General features: G+C 42.6%; 1 protein-coding gene and 2 long non-coding RNA genes across 8 annotated transcripts; 1 reads left to right on the top strand and 2 right to left on the bottom strand.

Annotated features, from left to right (window-relative positions):
* Positions 1–95: 95 nt before the first annotated feature.
* On the bottom strand, positions 96–7855 carry LOC115105916 (density-regulated protein-like). 4 transcript variants are annotated; one of them, XM_065007518.1, is made up of 7 exons: positions 7780–7855; positions 5449–5567; positions 5203–5309; positions 5014–5101; positions 974–1090; positions 723–862; positions 96–410 (listed from the first exon to the last, which is right to left on the bottom strand). In XM_065007518.1, exons 2-7 carry the CDS (start codon positions 5555–5557, stop codon positions 366–368), a joined length of 606 nt encoding a protein of 201 aa, XP_064863590.1. In that variant the 5' UTR covers positions 5558–5567; positions 7780–7855; the 3' UTR covers positions 96–365. The 4 variants fall into 4 exon arrangements, with proteins under 4 accessions (XP_064863590.1, XP_064863589.1, XP_029484279.1 ...); XM_065007517.1 differs by having other exon boundaries at positions 7649–7824; XM_029628419.1 differs by having other exon boundaries at positions 5014–5094; positions 5205–5309; positions 7618–7824.
* Positions 7856–8068: 213 nt separating this feature from the next.
* On the top strand, positions 8069–17296 carry LOC115105922 (uncharacterized). Of its 3 annotated transcripts, none has more exons than XR_010460578.1 (4): positions 8069–14012; positions 14113–16017; positions 16209–16330; positions 16903–17296. It is a non-coding gene; the product is annotated as an uncharacterized LOC115105922 (long non-coding RNA). The 3 variants fall into 3 exon arrangements; XR_010460579.1 differs by having other exon boundaries at positions 14113–15648; positions 15947–16017; positions 16209–17296; XR_010460577.1 differs by having other exon boundaries at positions 16209–17296.
* On the bottom strand, positions 14592–20530 carry LOC135563830 (uncharacterized). Its single transcript, XR_010460580.1, has 2 exons — positions 18520–20530; positions 14592–17900 (listed from the first exon to the last, which is right to left on the bottom strand). It is a non-coding gene; the product is annotated as an uncharacterized LOC135563830 (long non-coding RNA).
* Positions 20531–20729: the final 199 nt, after the last annotated feature.

The raw sequence follows: 20729 nt of genomic DNA on the forward strand, positions 1-20729 counted from the left end.
TTACACAAAGGCAGGATGAACACAGTGCAGACAGTATAGTGAGACGTGTACATACACAGAGTGATATGATGAAGGACTAAAGCGTGAACAAGTGATTGAGAGACCGACATTTATTACCCTACAAGCTTGCCGGGTGAAAAGCGCTTTGGAAGGATTCAGATCATCAGACCAGACCTTTGGCAAACAAGAGAGCAGCTATCAAAAACTGAAAAATGTCAAGTGGGGTGGCCGAGTCCACAGTTTCTATACAGTAAATAAAATAGATATAAAACGACTCCTTTTTTAATGTTAATGCGTACATTTGGCCAAGTTAATGTTGTTGTTACAGGTCACATTCATTCTCACTAAAAGCACACGTCAGGTCTTCACTTCTTGACTTCTCCAAGATCATCAATACTGTCGTCATCCACCTACAATGAACAGAAAGACAGATGGCTAGAGCATGTGTAGGGCTGTGATGTCTCATTGAGGTTTTGCACTAGTTACCACAGCCACAAAAGAAAAACAATTAGCTTTTGGGGTTTAAGGTTAGGCATAAGGTTAGCAGTGGGTTTAAGTTTAAAATCACATTTTAAGAAAATAAATTGTAGAAATGGGCAGGGTTTATGACTGTGGCAACTAGCGACGGCCCTCATTGAGTTACACACAGGCTAATCTTTCTATTTCCTGTAACTATTTTCCATCATCTATGTGACGAGGGAGAGTAAACGCAGCTTTCTTACCTCAGGCCACTTCTCCTGAATGACATCGATTATGTCATCTGTAAAATCTCCCTGAATGATAATTTCATCCTCTGCCGTCACAGAGGCGCCGCAGGAGAACTTCTGAGCAAAGAATCTCTGAGCCTCTTTAAGGTCAATGTCTGCAGAGAGGACATCCACAGTCACAAGCAAGAAAAACAAGGTTACTGGTCTGTCCATGTCTTTAAAGAGGTGGTTACAGTAAAGGTGTGTGTGACAGTCAGCAGTCTTACCAAATGTGTTCATTCCACAGACCCGTGTGACGTATTTCTTCTTGGCGCGGGGGATTTTAGCTATTGTTATTTTCTGAGGCACAGTCTTCTTTTTCTGTTTGATCTGTCCTCTGCCACCTGGACAGACAGAACAAACAGATTAGAACAGGAGTCTCCAAAACCAGTCCTCAGACACCCGTAGCCATGGCACGTTTGTTCTATACCAGGACTAACACACCGGACTCAACAGTAGTCATGGATGCCAAGGGAGGCCAGGATTCCCAAAAATTTGACCAATAAAAAAATTATAATACAAATATTGTCTCTCATCAGAGTGAGGGAAACAGCGCCCCTCTGTCTCAGTAGGTGTAGCCCATGTATCTGATACTGTCTGGCCAAAAAGTGTATGACATGTTTCTGCCCGTAGCATAGACAGGTTTAGATGCATATTTTATTAGGATGCCCCTTAGCTGACGCCAATGGCAACAGCTAGTCTTGCTAGGGTCCGACCAATGATGTATATAAACCCTCTATTGCTGACGCTACGTACTGGCCATTGAGCGGCTTTGAAGCTACCAGTCGGCAATTTTGGCACACCCTAGTAGGAGCAGTCCGCCATAGGAATGAATGTAATTCTACAGTATTTCAGTTAAAATTACATGTATTTAAATATTTTGTTGTTGTAGTGGGGACAGTAACATTAGTATTCTCAGCAAAAAAAAATGGAAAACCTTGTTTCTATTTAACTCTCATAATATAATTGTAAAAGGTGCGCATTGAGGTGTCTAATGTAATAAATGTGTCAAAAACATATGTAGACATTAGGGTTGAAGATTTCGGGGAATATTCAAAGGTGGGAATTTTCCGTGGGAATTAACGGAAATGTATGCAAATTAATATTAATACCCTTTAAATGTAGATGTTTTTTTTTGCATTGTATATATTTACCATATCAAATTGAGACAGAAACCTTTTACCTTATCATAAGTAGACATAATTGCAAATGATTAAATCCTTCCAATAGAAATTGTTAAAAACAATTTAGTTACGAATTGAATTAGAATTAAATGAGTTGACACTTCACATGGGATGATTTCACTGAACAACAAAAGGGAATCTTTTTTTTATTTGACCCCCTTTTCCTCCCCAATTTCGTGGTATCCAATTATTAGTAGTTACTATCTTGTCTCATCGCTACAACTCCCGTACGGGCTCGGGAGAGACGAAGGTCGAAAGTCATGCGTCCTCCGAAACACAACCCAACCAAGCCGCATTGCTTCTTAACACAGCGCGCATCCAACCCGGAAGCCAGCCGCACCAATGTGTCGGAGGAAACACAGTGCACCTGGCGACCTTGGTTAGTGCACACCGAGCCCGGCCTGCCACAGTAGTCACTGGTGCGCGATGAGACAAGGATGTCCCTACCGGCCATGAGGTGTTGCTTTATTTATTTTTTGAAACCAGGTTTGCTGTTCACTTGCGCTATATGAGATGGAAGGGAGTTGGCTCTGTATAATACTGTACGTTTGTTGAATTTGTTCTGGACCTGGGGACTATGAAAAGACCCCTGGTGGCATATCTGGTGGGGTACGTGTGTGTTTCAGTGCTGTGTGTAAGTTGACTATGCAAACAATTTCGAATTTCCAACACATTGTTTCTCGTAAAAATAAGAAGTGATGCAGTCAGTCTTTCTTCAACTCTTAGCCAAGTTAGCGGAGAACATCACGAAAATGTCATGCACGCTTCAATGGGGCAGAAGTACATGTGTTGTTGTGATTCTGGATGGCCAGAAGGCGAGCAACAATGACAGGAAACTGCCATGTGGGGAATCGTAAGTGGCTCATTTCAGCTAGTTTTAGTTTATTCTTGATACCATGTCGAGGTGTTGACTGATTTCACGTCAATATGTCTAAAATTCGCTAGCTAGCTAACCAACAACTGTAACAACAGATTTGACAGACAACAAGTGCTCATTGTGCAACTTTATGCATTCAATAAACATTGGAAACTAAATATAGTTTACATGTTGTCAACAATCTAATCCAACCCAGTATATTTTGCCACATAGTTGCGCACGCATCGGTTTTGTTGCTAAACAACCAACTCGTCTATTGAATTCAAACCAACGGTATGAAAGTCCTGCCTAGTTTCTGAATCATGTCCCTATTTTTGAATGGTCTTCAATATTATATAATCAAATTCATGAACAAACGGTCATATGTAAAATTGTATTCGTGGAATAATTTACTTCTAAATGATGCCTTTCATGAAGGTTTTCGATTGCATTTTATTTTTTATAAAACCGTCACAGGGTAGAATTGAATTAATCCACAAATAAAAATAGAATTTTACATATAACTGTGTTTTCATGAATTTGATTATATAATATTGGAGGCCATTAAAAAAATCCTGTAGGACATGATCCAGGAAGTTGGCGGGACTTTCATACCGTATAGCAAGGGAAGCCTACAAAAAATAATAGCCAATCAGGGTTTAGCTAAACCTGGTCCTGGTACACCCCAAAAAAGTTAAGGGAGGCCAAGCTTCCCACCAATCAAATCACATAAAAACAAAACGTCATTGACAGAAAAAAACATGTTTCGTCGTTGTCCTCCAGTGGCTAGTTAGCTAGAACATCGGCCCTTTCCTAAATGGAGATGGGGATTTGGACTTGATTCTGATCAAACCATTAAACGTACATTGTGCCCCTGGCCTGAGTGGATGGAAGTTCAATATGTAGCTAGATGTAAGAAGGCTAACGTTAACTATCATCGTTGCCCATGCGAGGAAGTTGGCTGGCAAACATTTTACCCAGGTAGCCTAGTCTAGGACAATAAAAACTAAAAGCATGTACTGTATGACAGTCAGACCATTGTGGAAACATGAAAGCGGGTAGGATGGCATTAGCGTGTCAACAAGTTTTCGACATGCACGAGCAAAAACAGTACCATGGACAGCCACATTATATTTAGCTTACGTTGATTGGACTAAATTGTTTTTGGTTTCTTTAACTTCATTAAACTAAGCATAGGCTATAGTTGATTTGATGATGTTGAAATGATGCTAGAATAGCGGAGGCAGCTCCTATTTCCTTTGCGACTTGCGGTAACTCTCCATAGTTCTAAATCAATAACTGTTTAGTAGTTCGAAAATGTAGGAAACATTAACTTGATTGACCATGCTGAGGGTCAGGGATGGGCAGCTTTGATGGGAGTGGGGGCCCAAAAAATGTGAACTCGTAATGAGGGGCTGCAGTGGCTCGCTGTCTGCGTACCCACAGCCCTACACTTTTGTGAGCCCTAAAATGTAAGTTTTAGAGTTCATTTCCTGCAATTCTAGATATTTTGCCATGGAGCATAGAGAAAACGTTGCAGTTTTAAAGCAAGTTCACTGCAATTCTACACATTTTGCCATAGGGTGGAGAGAAGATTTTGCAATTTTATAACTGATTTCATGAGATTCGACTCATTTTGCCATGGGGCAAAGGGGGAAAAAATTGCCGTTTTACAGCTAATTTCCTGCAATTCTACACATTTTTCCATAGGGTGAAGAGAAATGTTTGCAGTTTTGAATGATATCTGAGTGAGCGTGACTTACAAAATCAATGGGGCCCACCCCGGTCAGTAGCTCGACCATGACTACTAAAAGTTTAGATCGCTGGCTGCTAGACTAACTTATCAATAAAAAATGTTTTGCTGACATTGAGTGGCTAATTGAGTGACTGTCAGTGACTGACAAACATAAGAGAAAAACTGCTGAGGCAGAACCAAATTTCAAAATGACACCTTGTCTATTCTACGATTCTAACTCTAAACAGTAAGCCGAGCCCCCGATGGAGTTCCTACACATTTTTTGCCTAACGGGTTACTGTAATTTTAAACACGCAATGCAACTGCCAATTAAGAGCTTGATGACTACAACAATAGTCTGGAATATAACAAGTATGTAGACCGGCTAGGGGGTCCCTGAAGAGTGTGCCGGGAAACACTGGGTTAGGATTTGAGGAGGAAGGAAGCATTTTTTAAGAATTCAAAACTAAAACTGAAGAGTTGAACTCAGACCTCTCTTCTGCTTCTTCCTCTCCTCCTCCTCTCCAACAGGTGGCGCCTCTTCACAGCCGGTGTCCTGCTTGGGAGCATTTCCTACCGGACCAGTAAGGCAGAAAAAAAAAGAAGTATTTTAATATAACAGCACCCATCTTCCTGATAGGAAAAATAAGGGAGGGAGTTGGAGACTGTCTGATGGAACTCACCTACACTCATTCTGGCAAACAAATCTGGGAAGTTCTTCTCCAGCCACTGCCTGCATTTGGCTGGCTCAGGCATGTACTCACAATACTCTGTTGGCAAGGAGCACACTGCAAAAAAAAAAGTAAATAGAGAAGTGTTAGACCGTGACAATAATGTGACATTACAAAACAATGTTTTAGGAATTGGCCATGATCATCTATAGATCACTAGAATAGTGTGCCATTTCGGACACAGTCATACACTTACCTCCACAGTACTGGACTTTGGTTGGGTGCTTTGTGTTCGGGTAAGCACTCCCATGATGGTCTCCTTTGTTTTCTGGTAAACCCGTCTCTGCATTCTCAGTAGTAGCCATGATCGATTATCTGAACAGAGGGGGAAAAGGTTCATTAGGTAAAGTATGCCTTCAAATCGAACGAACAGTGAGAATCATAGACAATCAGTATTTTACCACTAACAACATGGCTTAGTCATGATCCTGGACCCGCAACAATGGATTGGTCTGATGACAGCAAACATACATTGTCAAAGCACTGAAAACAGAAGCCTGTCATGGCCTGCCATGTCAGTCAACATGGATGCATAACACCAAACTTCACCACGTAAACTGCTGCAATATATTTTGGGCAGAATAGTGCTGCTGCTGCTATTGCAGTGACATTGCAACTCAATAAATTAGCCAACACCCCCATCTTCAGCTAAGCAGCTACATGATGTCATACATTATATATACAGAAGTATGTGGACTCCCCTTCAAATTAGTGGATTCGGCTAGTTCAGCCACACCCGTTGCTGACAGGTGTATAAAATTGAGCACACCGCCATGCAATCTCCATAGACAAACATTGACAGCAGAATGGCCTTAATGAATAGCTCAGTGACTTTCAACATGGACACATCATAGGATGCCACCTTTCCAACATGTCAGATAGTCAAATTTCTGTCCTGGTAGAGCTGCCCTGGTCAACTGTAAGTGCTGTTATTGTGAAGTGGAAATGTCTGGGAGCAACAACGGCTCAGCTGCGAAATGGTAGGCCACACAAGCTCACAGAACGGGACCACTGAGTGCTGATACGTGTAAAAATAATCTGTCCTCACTTGCAACACTCACTACAAAGATCCAAACTGCCTCTGGAAGCAACAATAGCACAAGAACCGTCCGTCGGGAGCTTCATGAAATGGGTTTCCATGGCCGAGCAGTCGCACACAAGCCTAAGTTCAAAATGCGCAATGCCAAGCGTTGGCTGGAGTGGTGTAAAGCTCTTTGCCATTGGACTCTGGAGCAGTGGAAACGCTTTCTGTAGTGATGAACCACACTTCACAATCTGGCAGTCCGAAGTACGAATCTGGGTTTGGCGGATGCCAGGAGAACGCTACCTGCCCGAATGCATAGTGCTAACTGTAAAGTTTGGTGGAGGAAGAATAATGGTCTGGGGCTGTTTTTCATGGTTTGGGCTAGGCCCCTTAGTTTAAGTGAAGGGAAATCTTAACACTACAGCATACAATGACATTTAAGACGATTCTGTGCTTCCAACATTCTGGAAACAGTTTGGGGAAGGCCATTTCATGATTCAGCATGACAATGCCCCTGTGCACAAAGCAAGGTCTATACAGAAATGGCTAGTCAAGAAAGTGTGTGGAAGAACTTAACTGGCCTGCACAGAGCCCTAACCTCAACCTCATCGAACACCTTTGGGATTAATTGGATCGCTGACCGCGAGCCAGGCCTAATCACTCAACATCAGTGCCCGACCTCACTAATGCTTGTGTGGCTGCATGGAAGCAAATCCCCGCAGCAATGTTTCAAGAATCTAGTGGAAAGCCTTCCCAGAAGAGTGGAGGCTGTTATAACAGCAAAGTGCAGGGGACCAACTCCATATTAATGCCCATGACTTTGAAATGATATGTTCAAAGAGCAGGTGTCCACATACGTTTGGTCATGTAGTGTACCTCGGTCTTAGCTAGTTTACAGGCTGAGGATCAATCTCTAGCAACAAAGATGATTGATATTCATTCACGAAGTCAAAGATAGGTAGAATTATATGACAATTTCCTTACATCTGCTGTTGAAACTCAGTCTATCGGACATAATTAGCCAGCAATTGCGTTAAATTGCTAACTTGCATGATGCCTATATTCTGGTGCCTTTGCCAGACAAAATTGGAAGGTAACATTTTATTGTAAACGGTGACCAATCATACACAGACATAATCATAGCTAGGATATATCCAAGACTAGCTACAAGTTAGATCGCTATGGTAACTGGCGAGCTAGCTTCAAGAGCTGGTGGGATAGCTAATATTTTTGACAATTTTTGGTTTCTTGGCTGAGACTTCATTCATAGCTGGCTAGTTACCTAGCTATACTAACTAACGGCGCAGTCAATGTTACACAGCAGTAGCTAGCTTGCATTACCTCCAAGTCAATCAACGGAAAGACAACATACCCCTCGAATACGACCTTTAATATTGTTGACTGTTTAACAAACCCGTAAGCATTATCAAGTAAAGTTAAAGCAAATCGTTTAATTAGAATAATGCTTAGTTATAACCACTGGTTTAACAGCTTGAGACTCACACCTAAAGCCTGATTTGGCTAGGGGTCCTATCAATGCCTCTTGGAACGCACGCACGTCTACGGCAATAAATAGTAGGCGTTGTCTTCGTTGCCTGCATTATCACTTCTATAATGACAAACACTTTGTCAAAGAAATAGCAATAAATTGCATTTAATATAAAAATGATAATGTAATGAAAAATGAAGTTGAAAATATCGAACACATGTAAATCCTATTATGGTTTTATATTGACGTTATACGACAGGCATTCGCATGTATGTCTTGACACTCATCCGCACCCATCACATGTTTATTTTTTATTGCGTTACAGCGTTTCTTAAAGTATGGGTCGCGGGCCTGTTAATGGTGGGTCGCGACGTAAATTTATAATTACTTCATTAATTATTGGAATTGATTTGGCAAAGTGAACTGCGCTTTCGGTTCAGTGCGCTCTCTGTTTAGCGGTGGTCTCTGCTCAGTTTGGCAGCTGCGCAAGTGGGAGAGGGAGATACCCGTGTGCTTCGCGGTTTACCGGATATTTTTTTCTGCAGTTTTCTTGAAGATCACTCCGCGACCCACACACTGCAGCGCTGTTGTTCAAGCCACTGACTAGTTATTCCCGCTCGGCATCGCTCACCGCTGTCGTGCTAGCCACAAGTTCTGACTGAGCCCAATCGTCATGAAACGCAAATACAGTGACGACTTTGTCTTTTTCATACACATTTTGAGAAATAACGAGGAGCGCCCACAATGTGTTTTGTGAGGGAAAGTGCTTAGTAATGAGTCTCTCAAAACGAACAAGTTAATAAAACGACACGCTCCTGGCCAAATATCCAGGTACAACATGACGGTAAACCAAGAGAGTTCTTTCAGAACGGGGCAGAACGCTTCGAAAGTGGAAAAATAAGTAAACTACCAAGGCATTGTTGTCATTTTATAACAGGTTATGATAAGCAGAAATAAGGGAGTCCTATCTTAGTAGATGTGAGTTTATCTTTCAAGCAATCCTCGTTAGTCAAAGCAAGCTAGCTAACTACGGATGGTGCACCCCTAAGAAACAGTACAGATGAAGATAAATTATCAGGCCTACTGTACATTTTACTGTAGAAATTATTATTGAAAACAAGTCTAGGTTGGAACTGTTTGCTGTTGAAAATACAAGTAATAATTTTTATTCTGAACTGGGAGTAAACTGATAGAAAGCAAGATGCTTTTTGAGGCGACCACACACAGTTCTGGGTTGCTCATCTACAGTAGGAAGCGGTCTCCTGCCTGACTGAGAAAGCAGTAGATGTTCTGATCCAGTTTGGCACCACATACCTCTGCAAGTCGGGGTTCTCAAGTACAGAAACAGTGTCAATGCTGAGCATGATCTCAGTGTTTCACTGTCAAAAACAGCCCAGAATAGACATGCTTGTTGAAAACTTCAACCAGCCCACACACCTCTCATTAGGACTGTGTGTGTATATGTGTTTTCTGGGCTACATCTATGTGATGTGATCAATCAGTTCATTCCAGTTCAGAACTAAATTATTTATTGTATTTTAACAGCAACGGTTCCAACCTAGACAGGTACACTACCGTTCAAAAGTTTGGGGTCACATAGAAATGTTTTTTTTTTTTTAAAGAAAAGCACATTTTCTTGTCCATTAAAATAACATTAAATTGATCAGAAATACAGTGTAGACATTGTTAATGTTGTAAATGACTATTGTAGCTGGAAACTGCTGATTTTTAATGGAATATCTACATAGGCGTACAGAGGCCCATTATCAACAACCATCACTCCTGTGTCCAATGGCACGTTGTGTTAGCTAATTCAAGTTTATAATTTTAAAGGGCTAATTGATCATTAGAAACCCCTTTTGCAATTAGGTTAGCACAGCTGAAAACTGCTGTTCTGATTAAAGAAGCAATAAAACTGGTCTTCTTTAGACTAGTTGAATATCTGGAGCATCAGCATTTGTGGGTTTGATTACAGGCTCAAAATGACCAGAAACAAATACCTTTTTTTCTGAAACTCATCAGTCCATTCTTGTTCTGAGAAATGAAGGCTATTCCAATGCGAGAAATTGCCAAGAAACTGAAGATCTCCTACAACGCTGTGTACTACTCCCTTCACAGAACAGCTCAAACTGTCTCTAACCAGAAAAGAAAGAGGAGTGAGAGGCCCCGGTGCACAACTGAGCAAGAGGACAAGTACATTAGAGTGTCTAGTTTGAGAAACAGACGCCTCACAAGTTCTCAACTGGCAGCTTAATGAAATAGTACCTGCAAAAAAAACAGTCTTGACGTCAACAGTGAAGAGGCGACTCCGGGATGCTGGCCTTCTTGGCATAGTTCCGAAACCGATATGATGGCTGGTTACACAAAGAAAGGGAGGTGGGTTTGAATGAAAGAGCGGGAAAACTGAGGAACAAAAGGATTGGGTCTCTATCGGACCTTATAAAGCCATGCTATCGTAAATACAGAATCTTATGCATTCAAAATAACCGCCCATTCGGAAAAGGAAAATGCAAGAAATATATTTACTCTGAGCTGCGCTTCGATAGATTGGTCGAAGATGGAGGGCTGGGTTGCCCAGCTGAGATCTCCCTTGTCCTTTGAAGAATATTTCTGGGCGGATACGTTGTAGTCTGTTGTTGTGTGGTAGAATGGATACGTTGTAGTACCCTGTCGTTCTGAAGAGATTGTCCGTCCTTTCCTAGGCCATGCACGTTTACAGCTGCAGCTGATAACTCAACATCTAGGATGTATCACTTCTTTAGTGAACAAAAGTTCAATGTTCATACCAAGTTGCCATACTCAACTCATGCTATATTCTGGCTGGTGTAGTCAAAATTAATCCTTCCAGCGTGGCGATCTTCACCTCCACGTTGAAATTAGCCCTTTTAAATGTATGGACATCAATCCTCACGTCATCGGGAACACAATGATCATTTCGTTAGGTTGTAGTCATTCAACCATAGAGCTGTGGTTGGCTTAGTCTGCCGTGAATTGGGTCACGGGGGCTCTTATAGAAATGTAGAAACGGGGTTGGTTCATAATTTCCAACCAATACCTATTTACTTGGGCGTGGCCACTGCGTGAGCATATTTTACTTGTGAAAACAATTATCTCATTTTAAAAACTCAAATTACATTAAATCTTTTCACAAATAGTATCATATTTAAACATTTCAATTGCACAACAATTTCATGTGAATCCAATAACTAGAATGTGTAGACTTTCCAAGATACAATTTATGTCGTCCTCTCATCAGTAATAATGTTTCAGACAACAACTGATCTGACATCATATTCTTTAAGTACCAACAGATACATTCAACTGGTTGGATTCCAGAAATATTGTTCCGTTCCCAACCTTTTGATGTTACCATACTCTCTCTATGTTAACAAAGGGCTTTCCAAGAGTCCATTCAGTAGAGTAGAGAGAGAAAAGGGGAAAGGTATTTATGGGGGGGTCATAAACCTCACCAACAGGACAACGTCATGACACCACCTGGGTTCGGCCTGTCAGAAAGTCCAGGATCCAGTTGCAGAGGGAGGTGTTCAGACCCAGAGTCCTAAGCTTGGTGATGAGCTTGGAAGGGACAATGGTGTTGAACGCTGAGCGGTAGTCAACAGCATTCTCACATAGTTATTCCTCTTATCTAGGTGGGTGATGGCAGTGTGGAGAGCAATTGAGGTTGAATCATCTATGGATCTGTTGGGGGGGTATGCAAATTGGAGTGGGTGTAGGGTGTCTGGGATGGTGGAGTTAATGTGTGCCTTAACCAGCCTCTAAAAGCACTTCATGATTACAGAAGTGAGTGCTACAGGGTGGTAGTCATTGTGTCATGAAGCTTTAGAGTTATTGGGGACAGGAATGTTGGTGGTCATGTTAAAACGTGTGGATTACAGATTGGGAGAGAGGAGAGGTTGAAAATTACAGTGAATATGCCTTCCAGCTGTTCTGCGCATGCTCTGAGAACACGCCCTGGAATACTGTTGGGCCCCGTGACCTTGTGGGTGTCAACCTGATCAAAGAACTTTTTTACGTTGGCCTCAGAGCGCGAGATCACCCAATCCACTGGGTCGGTGACGGCCCTCACACCCGGCACAATTTTGTTGTCAAAGCGTGAATAAATTGCATTGAGTTGGTCTGGTAGAGAGGCATCGTTGGGCAGATTGGGTCTTCCTTTGTAATCTGTAATGGACTGTAGCCCCTGCCACATGCGGCAGGCATCAGAGCCTGTGTAATATGATTCCACCTTATTCGTATATTGTACTTTTGCTCCTTTGATGACTCTGTGGAGGTCGTATCGGGACTCCTTGTACTTATTCCTGTCCTCAGGGTTGTTTGCGATAGCCCTGTGTGCGGTAACTCTGTCCTTTAGTTTAGCGCCAACCTCTGTGTTAATCCAGGGCTTTTGATTGGGGAAGCAGCGAACTCTCACCTTGGGGACAATGTTGCCGATACATGAAGCCGGTGACTGAGGTGGTTAGCTCGACAATGTTATCAGCGGAGTCTCTAAACATATTCCAATCAGCGCTAGCAAAGCAGTCCTGTAGCATAATTTCTGATTCTGGTGATCATTTCTCAACGGAGCAAGTCACGGGTACTCCCTGTTTGTGTTTCTGCTTGTAAACAAGAAGCAGTAGTATGGAGTCATGATCTGATTTGCCGAATGGGAGATGAGGGAGGGCCTTGTATGCTTGCTAGTGGGTAGAATAAGAGTGGTCTATGACTTTATCGTCCTTAGTGGCATTGGAGACGTGTTGATGGAAGTTGGGCATCACGTGACTTGGTGACGTGGAATTTAAATCGCCGGCAACCAGAAAGGCAGCCTCTGGATGTAGATTTTCTTGCTTATTTATAGCCTTGTACAGTTCATTAAGTACCAGCTTGTTATTTTCCATGTCCTGAGGTGGAATGTAATACAACAGTCACGATAACAGCTGAAAAGTCCCTCGGGAGGTAGAAGGGTCAGCATTTGACCATCAAGTATTCCAAGATGGGTGAACAGTGGATCGACATTTCCACCGCGCTGGAGTTAGCACACCAGTTGGTGTTGATGTAATCCCCTCCTCGGTTTCCCAGACTCCACTGTCCTGTCTGCCCTGTGAATGGAGAATCCATTGAGTTGGATAGTCATGGGTGGTATCTTGTCCGAGTCATGTTTTAGAAAAGCAAAGAATATTGCAGTTTCAAGAGTCCCGTTGGTAGCAAATTCGCGATTGGAGGTTCTCCATCTTAATATCGAGTGACTGTACATTGACTGTCCACCCAAAGACATCCAGCCAATTTGACACAACTGTGGGAAGCATTGTAGTCAACATGGGCCAGCATCCCTGTGGAACGCTTTCAACACCTTGTAGACTCCATTAGCCGACAAAATGAGGCTGTTCTGAGGGCAACTCAATACTCCCAATTAAGTTAGCCTTAGTGACAGAGTCTCAAACTACAGCCACCAGGGAACTTCAGGAAAAGAAGGTAGAGGGACACAGAGTCAGAGTGGAGTTAGAGGGAATTTTGGTGGTAATAACAGCGGGAATGTGGGTTCCCTGAGTCACACTTCTGGTAAAGTTAGCAGTAAGGGCAGATTATCACACAACAGCCATCAGGGATCGTCAGGAAAATAATGCAGGGAATCGTTGCGTGAGGGGGGAATCAGTACGAATGCCGGTTCTCTAGTGGAGAGGATGGAGTCCCCTGAATATGGGTGTAAGAGTATGATTAAGGGATAGACAGGACCTGGCTCCTATAATACAGCTAGTTGTGGCTGTGGTAGTATGGCTGACGGACAGGCAAGGCAGAGCTGTAGGTGTAGTTGTACATCTGAAGGCCAGGAACAGTGAACCTACCCCATCTGAAGCAGACAACTCTCAGACAAGGACAGGGATAGAGCTCCTAGTTGTGTTTAATGGAGGACACCTCCATACTGCTGGTGGACATCAGCCCCAGAGCTCTGAAAGACTCAGAACACCTGGTAGGGACAGACTATACAGAGAAAGAATGGTACACTCTTTTATGTTGACCTCACATTTCTCTCAGGGATAGTAATTGCTTGATTGATTGGCTGATTAAATGATTGATTGACTGCTTTCCCAGCCAAGGTGATCTCACCTGTGTGTACATGGATAGCCCCTTCGCTTCCTCTCGGGGTAGGAGGAGCCCCAGTCCTGCCAATGACTCCGCCTCTCCACCAACCGCCTGTCAACAAGGTGTTGTCAATGGCAACCTGGGAAGCCTTTTTACAGCTGTAGATGATGTGAGTGGACCACGAAAACCTCCTGGCCTTCATAATAACTATGCATCGTGGACATAAAAATTTGGTCTTAAACTTCATTATCTTTTATCCGTCTTCCTAGGAGGACAAGTGTTCTTCCACCAATCGTCTACAGAGGCTGCTTGCTGAGTCTCATCAGATGGTGGCTAGCTCAGAACGTACAACCCTACAACCTCTAAGCCCCTTCCACAGCCTAGCTTCTAACGCTGTGACGCTGTCATTAGCCTCAGCATCAGCCACGATAGTGGAAACAATAACCATGGAAACCTCAGTTGGAACCGTGACAGATAAAGTCAAAGCAATCCCAATCACTACCTCAACCAGAGCTCCACCCACACCCAACTTTTTTGATTGGCTCCTATTGTATGTGCTTTTTTTCCAGAACCAGGGACATGGCAATGGGCAGTGAATGAATAAAATTAAACTCCTTTTTTAGAAAACCAAAGGACTTATATTTCTTATGGTCAAAGGTATTTTTTGACAAATTGTACCAGTCAAGTATGAACACACCTAGTCATTCTGTAATGAATACTCGGGGAGAAAAAGGTGTAGATTCACGTGCAGAGCGTGGCAGGTGTTTTATTTCGCCTTCGCAGAAGGCATCAATCGTGGTCACATGCAGGAAATGGTCATACACAGGTAGGCAAACAGGTAGGTGAATCAAACTAGGACTGAAGGCTATAACTGGTTCTCACAAACGAGCTAGGAAAAGGCTTAGTACAGTCAAAACAAACTACCTCACAATACCAAACAGAATGAACTGAACTAAATAAGGAGCTGATGAGACTAGGTGAGTAACTAACACAGGTGAAATCAATGAACAAAAATTAAAGACGGCTACGTTCAAGAACACAATGAAACAGAACACAAGGTTGACTCATAAAATAAATACAGAACCTTACACATTCCAGGGTTTTTCTTTATTTTTTACTATTTTCTACATTGAAGAATTATAGTGAACACATCAAAACTGAAATAAAACACATGGAATCATATAGTAACTAAAAAAAGGTTCAACATAGTCCCGGACTTGAACCCCATCAAACATCTCTGGAGAGACCTGCAAATAGCTGTCCCCATCCAACCTGACAGTGCTTGAGAGGATCTGCAGAGAAGAATGGGAGAAACTTCCCAAATACAGGTGTGCCAAGCTTGTAGCGTCATACCCCAAAAGACTTGAGGCTGTAATTGCTACCAAAGATGCTTCAACAAAGTACTGAGTAAAGAGTCTGAATAAGTATGTAAATTTGACATTTCTATTTTAACATTTTTATAAATTAGCAAAAATGTCTAAAAACATGTTTTTGCTTTGTCATTATGGGTATTGTGTGTAGATTGATGAGGAAAAAACATTTAATCAATTTTAGAATAAGGCTGTAACCTAACAAAATGTTGAAAAAGTCAAGGGATCTAAATAGTTTTCGAAGGCACTGTACACCACCTAGTGTATCCTTACCTTCAATATCCTATTATGTTAACTTATGTAACATGTTACATCAAAATACTTTATCCTGTAGACACTCCTTTCTAGTATGAATAAGTACATGGATTCTTTCCTCCCCAGCACAAGGTTATTCCAGGTGACCTGGAGATCACAGACGAGACGGTGGAGAAAGAGGTAGGGATTGACGCAACAAAATGTGAGTTTCTGTCCCCTCTGACAAAATAGTAATTAGCAGCATACTGTACCCCCAAACTCCTATAATATTATGGATGCAAATGTCTTTCTCAACACCAAATCGGGGGTTGTCGAGTTGTTTCTGAGGTGAGCTACGTTTGCAGGTGTTAAGTGTTCTCTGTAACACTATAAGGGGTTCTCTTCTCTATAGATTTGATATTACTCAGGGGCTGCTAGATTACTTGGATGCTACCTCTGTCCCAGCACAAATCCTTTCCCCTTCCAAATAACTCCGTAGAACTCACCAAGCCACCCTCCACTTCGAGGAAACCTTCCATCATCCACAAAACAGGAACCCTGTTCAGTAAGGTAAGAATCATAATTAACTGTTGTAGCTAGTATTCATCAGCCTCATTGTCACAGGCATCAAGGCTATCAGTATATGAACAGGTCAAGGACCTAAGGATGGGAGTGAGTGATTGTGTTGGAGCCATGTTGAATACCCACAGGGATTGAATTGTGATGTTATTGGGAATTTGTTTTTCCTCTGTTTGTTGCAGTTCCAAAGACGTGGAACAGAGGAATCCTGACTCCGGAATGTTAGAATCCTGACTCTGGAGTAAGAAGATTCTACCAGTCTGGATACCTTATCATACCTGTAACATCACCTGTGTACATAATGGTTAATAATAATATTATGATTAATTACTCAAATAATTCTTAAAATGTGCTAATTTATATGACTTTACTCGCTTTAATCTAAGAATGTGTATTATCTTTCTACTTGAAAGAGCAGTCATCTCTTATGATGCAGTGCTTTAATGATGAATGGTGTCTAAACCAACATCCCAATGCCTTGTCCAAATGCCTTCAAACTGCTTGAATAGGCAACGTGATAACATGATAACGACCAATCAATGTACAGCTGACCTATTAGACAGATAAAAACTTTACATAGTTCCTTGTATGTGAGTAGACTTACTTTACATAGATTTTGATATTTGTTACATTTATTTAGATAAACAGACATTTTAAATAAATATATACATTTACATATGTCCTGAAGTGTAGATTTAGTCTTTGTGATTGACAGGAGAAATGACCAGTGGGGCTTTATTGCGACTGTGATTGACCCCTGGGCTGAAGTATGGATTGAGTGTGTCAGCAAAGTTTGTATTCGTATTTATTATGGATGTATTTGTCACGCCCTGATCCGTTACACCTGTCTTTGTGCTTGTCTCCACCCCCCTCCAGGTGTCACCTATCTTCCCCATTATCCCCTGTGTACTTATACCTGTGTCTTCTGTTTGTCTGTTGCCAGTTCGTCTTGTTTGTCAATCCTACCAGCGTTCGTCCTGTCAGCGCCTGACTTTGTCCCTGCATCCCTTTTTCGCATCCTCCTGGTTTTTTACCCTTGCCTGTCCTGACCTTGTACCTGACCACCTGACCACTCTGCCCATCCCGGACCCTGAGCCTACCTTTGCTCCACCTCTGGATTACTGAACTCTGCCTGACCCTGAGCCTGCTTGCCATCCTGGACCTTTACTCCACCTCTGGTTTACTGAACTCTGCCTGTCCCTGAGCCTGCCTGCCTTGACCTGTCGTTTGCCTGCCCCTGGTGTTACAATAAACATCATTACTTCACACAGTCTGCACTTGGGTCTCACCTTGATTCCAGATATTATTATGCCAAGGCAGCAGCTACTCTTCCTGGGGACTCGCAAAATTAAGTCAGTTCTACAATTTGATGCCTTCAAGTTGTAGCCCATGAAGAAGTAGATATGGCATTGAGCTCCCACATCATAAAAGGATACCCACCCTTGTAAGTCGCTCTGGATAAGAGCGTCTGCTAAATGACTTAAATGTAAATGTAAATGTACACCCCGACCCTGGGGTCAAGGAGAGAGGAACAGGAGAGTCACCAAGAGCTTTGTATGTGCTCCCATCTCTCAGCCATATCAACTAGTATTCTTTCTCAGGGTTTAGTAAAACACTACCCTTCCTGTTTATGGACACTCTCGCCACTCCTAATGTCCAGTCAGTCTTCCCCTTCACCATTACTTTGTAATAACACCACCCTGTGGAAAAGCCCTCCTTTCCCAGGACACTGACGATCAGATTAAATTATCCTGGGTAGTCTGGAAGATTCTTTCTTTGCTCTCCTCTTCTAGGGTCTCTCCGGGTCACTTGTTTCCCGTCTGCAGACAGGAGGAGAGAGAGATGAGCCGTATCCAGATCCAGAATCACATCCACTGTGGAGAATCAAGAAAGACATAGTTGCCCGCTGAGCAAAGTGTACATAGTGAATACAGTGTTTATGTAGTTTTATAAACTGGGTGGTTCGAGCCCTGGATGCTGATTGGCTGACAGCCGTGGTATATCAGACCATGTACCACGGGTATGTCAAAACATGTATTTTTACATTGGTAACCAGTTTATAATAGCAATAAGGCACCTTGAGGGTTTGTGGAATATGGCCAATATACCACGGCTAAGGGCTGTATCCAAGCACTCCATATTGTGTTGTGCCTAAGAACAGCCCTTAGCCATGGTATATTGGCCATATACCACACCCCCTCAAGGTGCCTTACTGCTTAATTATACAACGGGTGGGTCTAATCCTGAATGCTGATTGTGTACAGTGATGAATGTATTGTACTGGTTCATTCCAGTATGTTAGGTACAGTATGGTTAGGTACAGTAGGTACGGTGGGAATGTGCCTGTACTTTTCTGCAACTCTGAAAAATGCACAACATACAAAAAACACTATGAATAAATGCTATATTTGAAGAAGTAAAAAAATATCAACAGAAACAAACTCAGACTAGCACAATACACAGACTACACATCTCAAAGCATTACTTCCTTACCTGTTGTAAACCATGACATTTTATTCTTGAATGCCTTCATCTTTCCACTGTTGCACCAGTCTGGAGATTCCCTGTTCCCTAAGGAACAGCTGCAGGAAGAGAGGCTTTGCCACCAGACCGCTTTGGGACCTCGAGCCTCTCCTCTAATGCAACAGGAACAGCACCAATGCTGATATCTGAGAAACTATGATGAGTTCTAGGAATGTTATCTCATCTGATGTTGTACAGTAAAAAATGACAGTATGACAACACTCCTGCTATTTCAGTTTACAGAGCAAATCATAAAGTCAGCAAAAACTGAAACATCCCTTTTTCAGGACCCTGTCTTTCAAAGATAATTCGTAAAAATCCAAATAACTTCACAGATCTTTATTGTAAAGGGTTTAAACACTGTTTCCCATGCTTGTTCAAAGAACCATAAACAATTAATGAACACGCACATGTGGAACGGTCGTCAAAACACTAACAACTTACAGATGGTAGGCAATTAAGGTCACAGTTATGAAAACTTAGGACACTAAAGGGGCCTTTCTACTGACTCTGAAAAACACCAAAAGAAAGATGCCCAGGGTCCCTGCTCATCTGCGTGAACGTGCCTTAGGCATGCTGCAAGGAGGCATGAGGACTGCAGATGTGGCCAGGGCAATAAATTGCAATGTCCGTACTGTGAAAATCCTAAAACAGCGTTACAGGGAGACAGGACAGACAGCTGATTGTCCTAGCAGTGGCAGACCACGTGTAACAACACCTGCACAGGATCGGTACATCCGGAAATCACACCTGTGTGACAGGTACAGGATAGCAACAACAACTGCCTGAGTTACACCAGGAACGCACAATCCCTCCATCAATGCTCAGGCTGTCTGCAATAGGCTGAGAGAGGCTGGACTGAGGGCTTGTAGGCCTGTTGTAAGGCATGTCCTCACCAGCAACAACGTCGCCTATGGGCACAAACCCACTGTCGCTGGACCAGACAGGACTGGCAAAAGTGCTCTTCACTGATGAGTCGCAGTTTTGTCTCACCAGGGGGGACGGTCAGATTTGCGTTTATCGTTGAAGGAATGAGCATTACACTCTGGAGCGGGATCGATTTGTAGGTGGAGGGTCCGTCATGGCCTGGGGCAGTGTGTCACAGTATCATCGGACTGAGCTTGTTGTCATTGCAGGCAATCTCAACACTGTGTGTTACAGGGAAGACATCCTTGTCCCTCATGTGGTACCTTTCCTGCAGGTTCATCCTGACATGACCCTCCAGCATGACAATGCCACCAGCCATACTGCTCGTTCTGTGCGTGATTTTCTGCAAGACAGGAATGTCAGTGTCCTGCTATGGCCAGTGAAGAGCCCGGATCTCAATCCCATTGAGCACGTCTGGGACCTGTTGGATCGGAGGGTGAGGACTAGGGCTATTCCCCCCAGAAATGTCTGGGAACTTGCAGGTGCCGTGATGGAAGAGTGGGGTAACATCTCACAGCAAGAACTGTCAAATCTGGTGCAGTCCATGAGGAGGAGATGCACAGCAGTACTTAATGCAGCTGGTGGCCACACCAGATACTGACTGTTACTTTTGATTTTGACCCCGCCTTTGTTCAGGGACACATTATTCAATTTCTGTTAGTCACATGTCTGTGGAACTTGTTCAGTTTATGTCTCAGTTGTTGAATCTTGTTATGTTCATACAAATATTTACACATGTTAAGTTTGCTGAAAATAAACGCAGTTGACAGTGAGGACATTTCTTTTTTTGCTGAGTTTATCTACCCACTAAGTACACAAAGTACTGTACCTCAACACATTCAATAGCCTTAAACCATAAGTTCAAGTGCAGTATTAAATTATGCACTAATATCACATTTTGTGCTGTGTTTTATCCTCACAATCTGATTTTTGGTAAGATAAACTCAACTATCCCTCAATGGTAACATAAAAACTAGAAAAGCCCATTGCATGTTTTCTATTGTTTCTAGGTATTTCTGTCTTTCCACTTACCAGTATGTTGTTTTAAGGTCTAGTGAATCAGTACCAAGTTCCAGTGTATCATCATGTAAATCTCCTGTTTAGTTTCACTTCCCTACAGCTATGTCATTACCCCTTGCTTTGTTTGTTTCTCTCTGTTTGTTTCTCTCTCCTCCTCCTCCTCCCTGCTCTTCCTCATCTTCCTCCTCCTCCTCCTTCCTCCTCACCATCCTCTTCCTCCTCCTCCCCCTCTC

Source organism: Oncorhynchus nerka, linkage group LG22 (genome assembly GCF_034236695.1).
Source record: "Oncorhynchus nerka isolate Pitt River linkage group LG22, Oner_Uvic_2.0, whole genome shotgun sequence".
In the NCBI taxonomy this organism is placed as follows: domain Eukaryota; kingdom Metazoa; phylum Chordata; class Actinopteri; order Salmoniformes; family Salmonidae; genus Oncorhynchus; species Oncorhynchus nerka.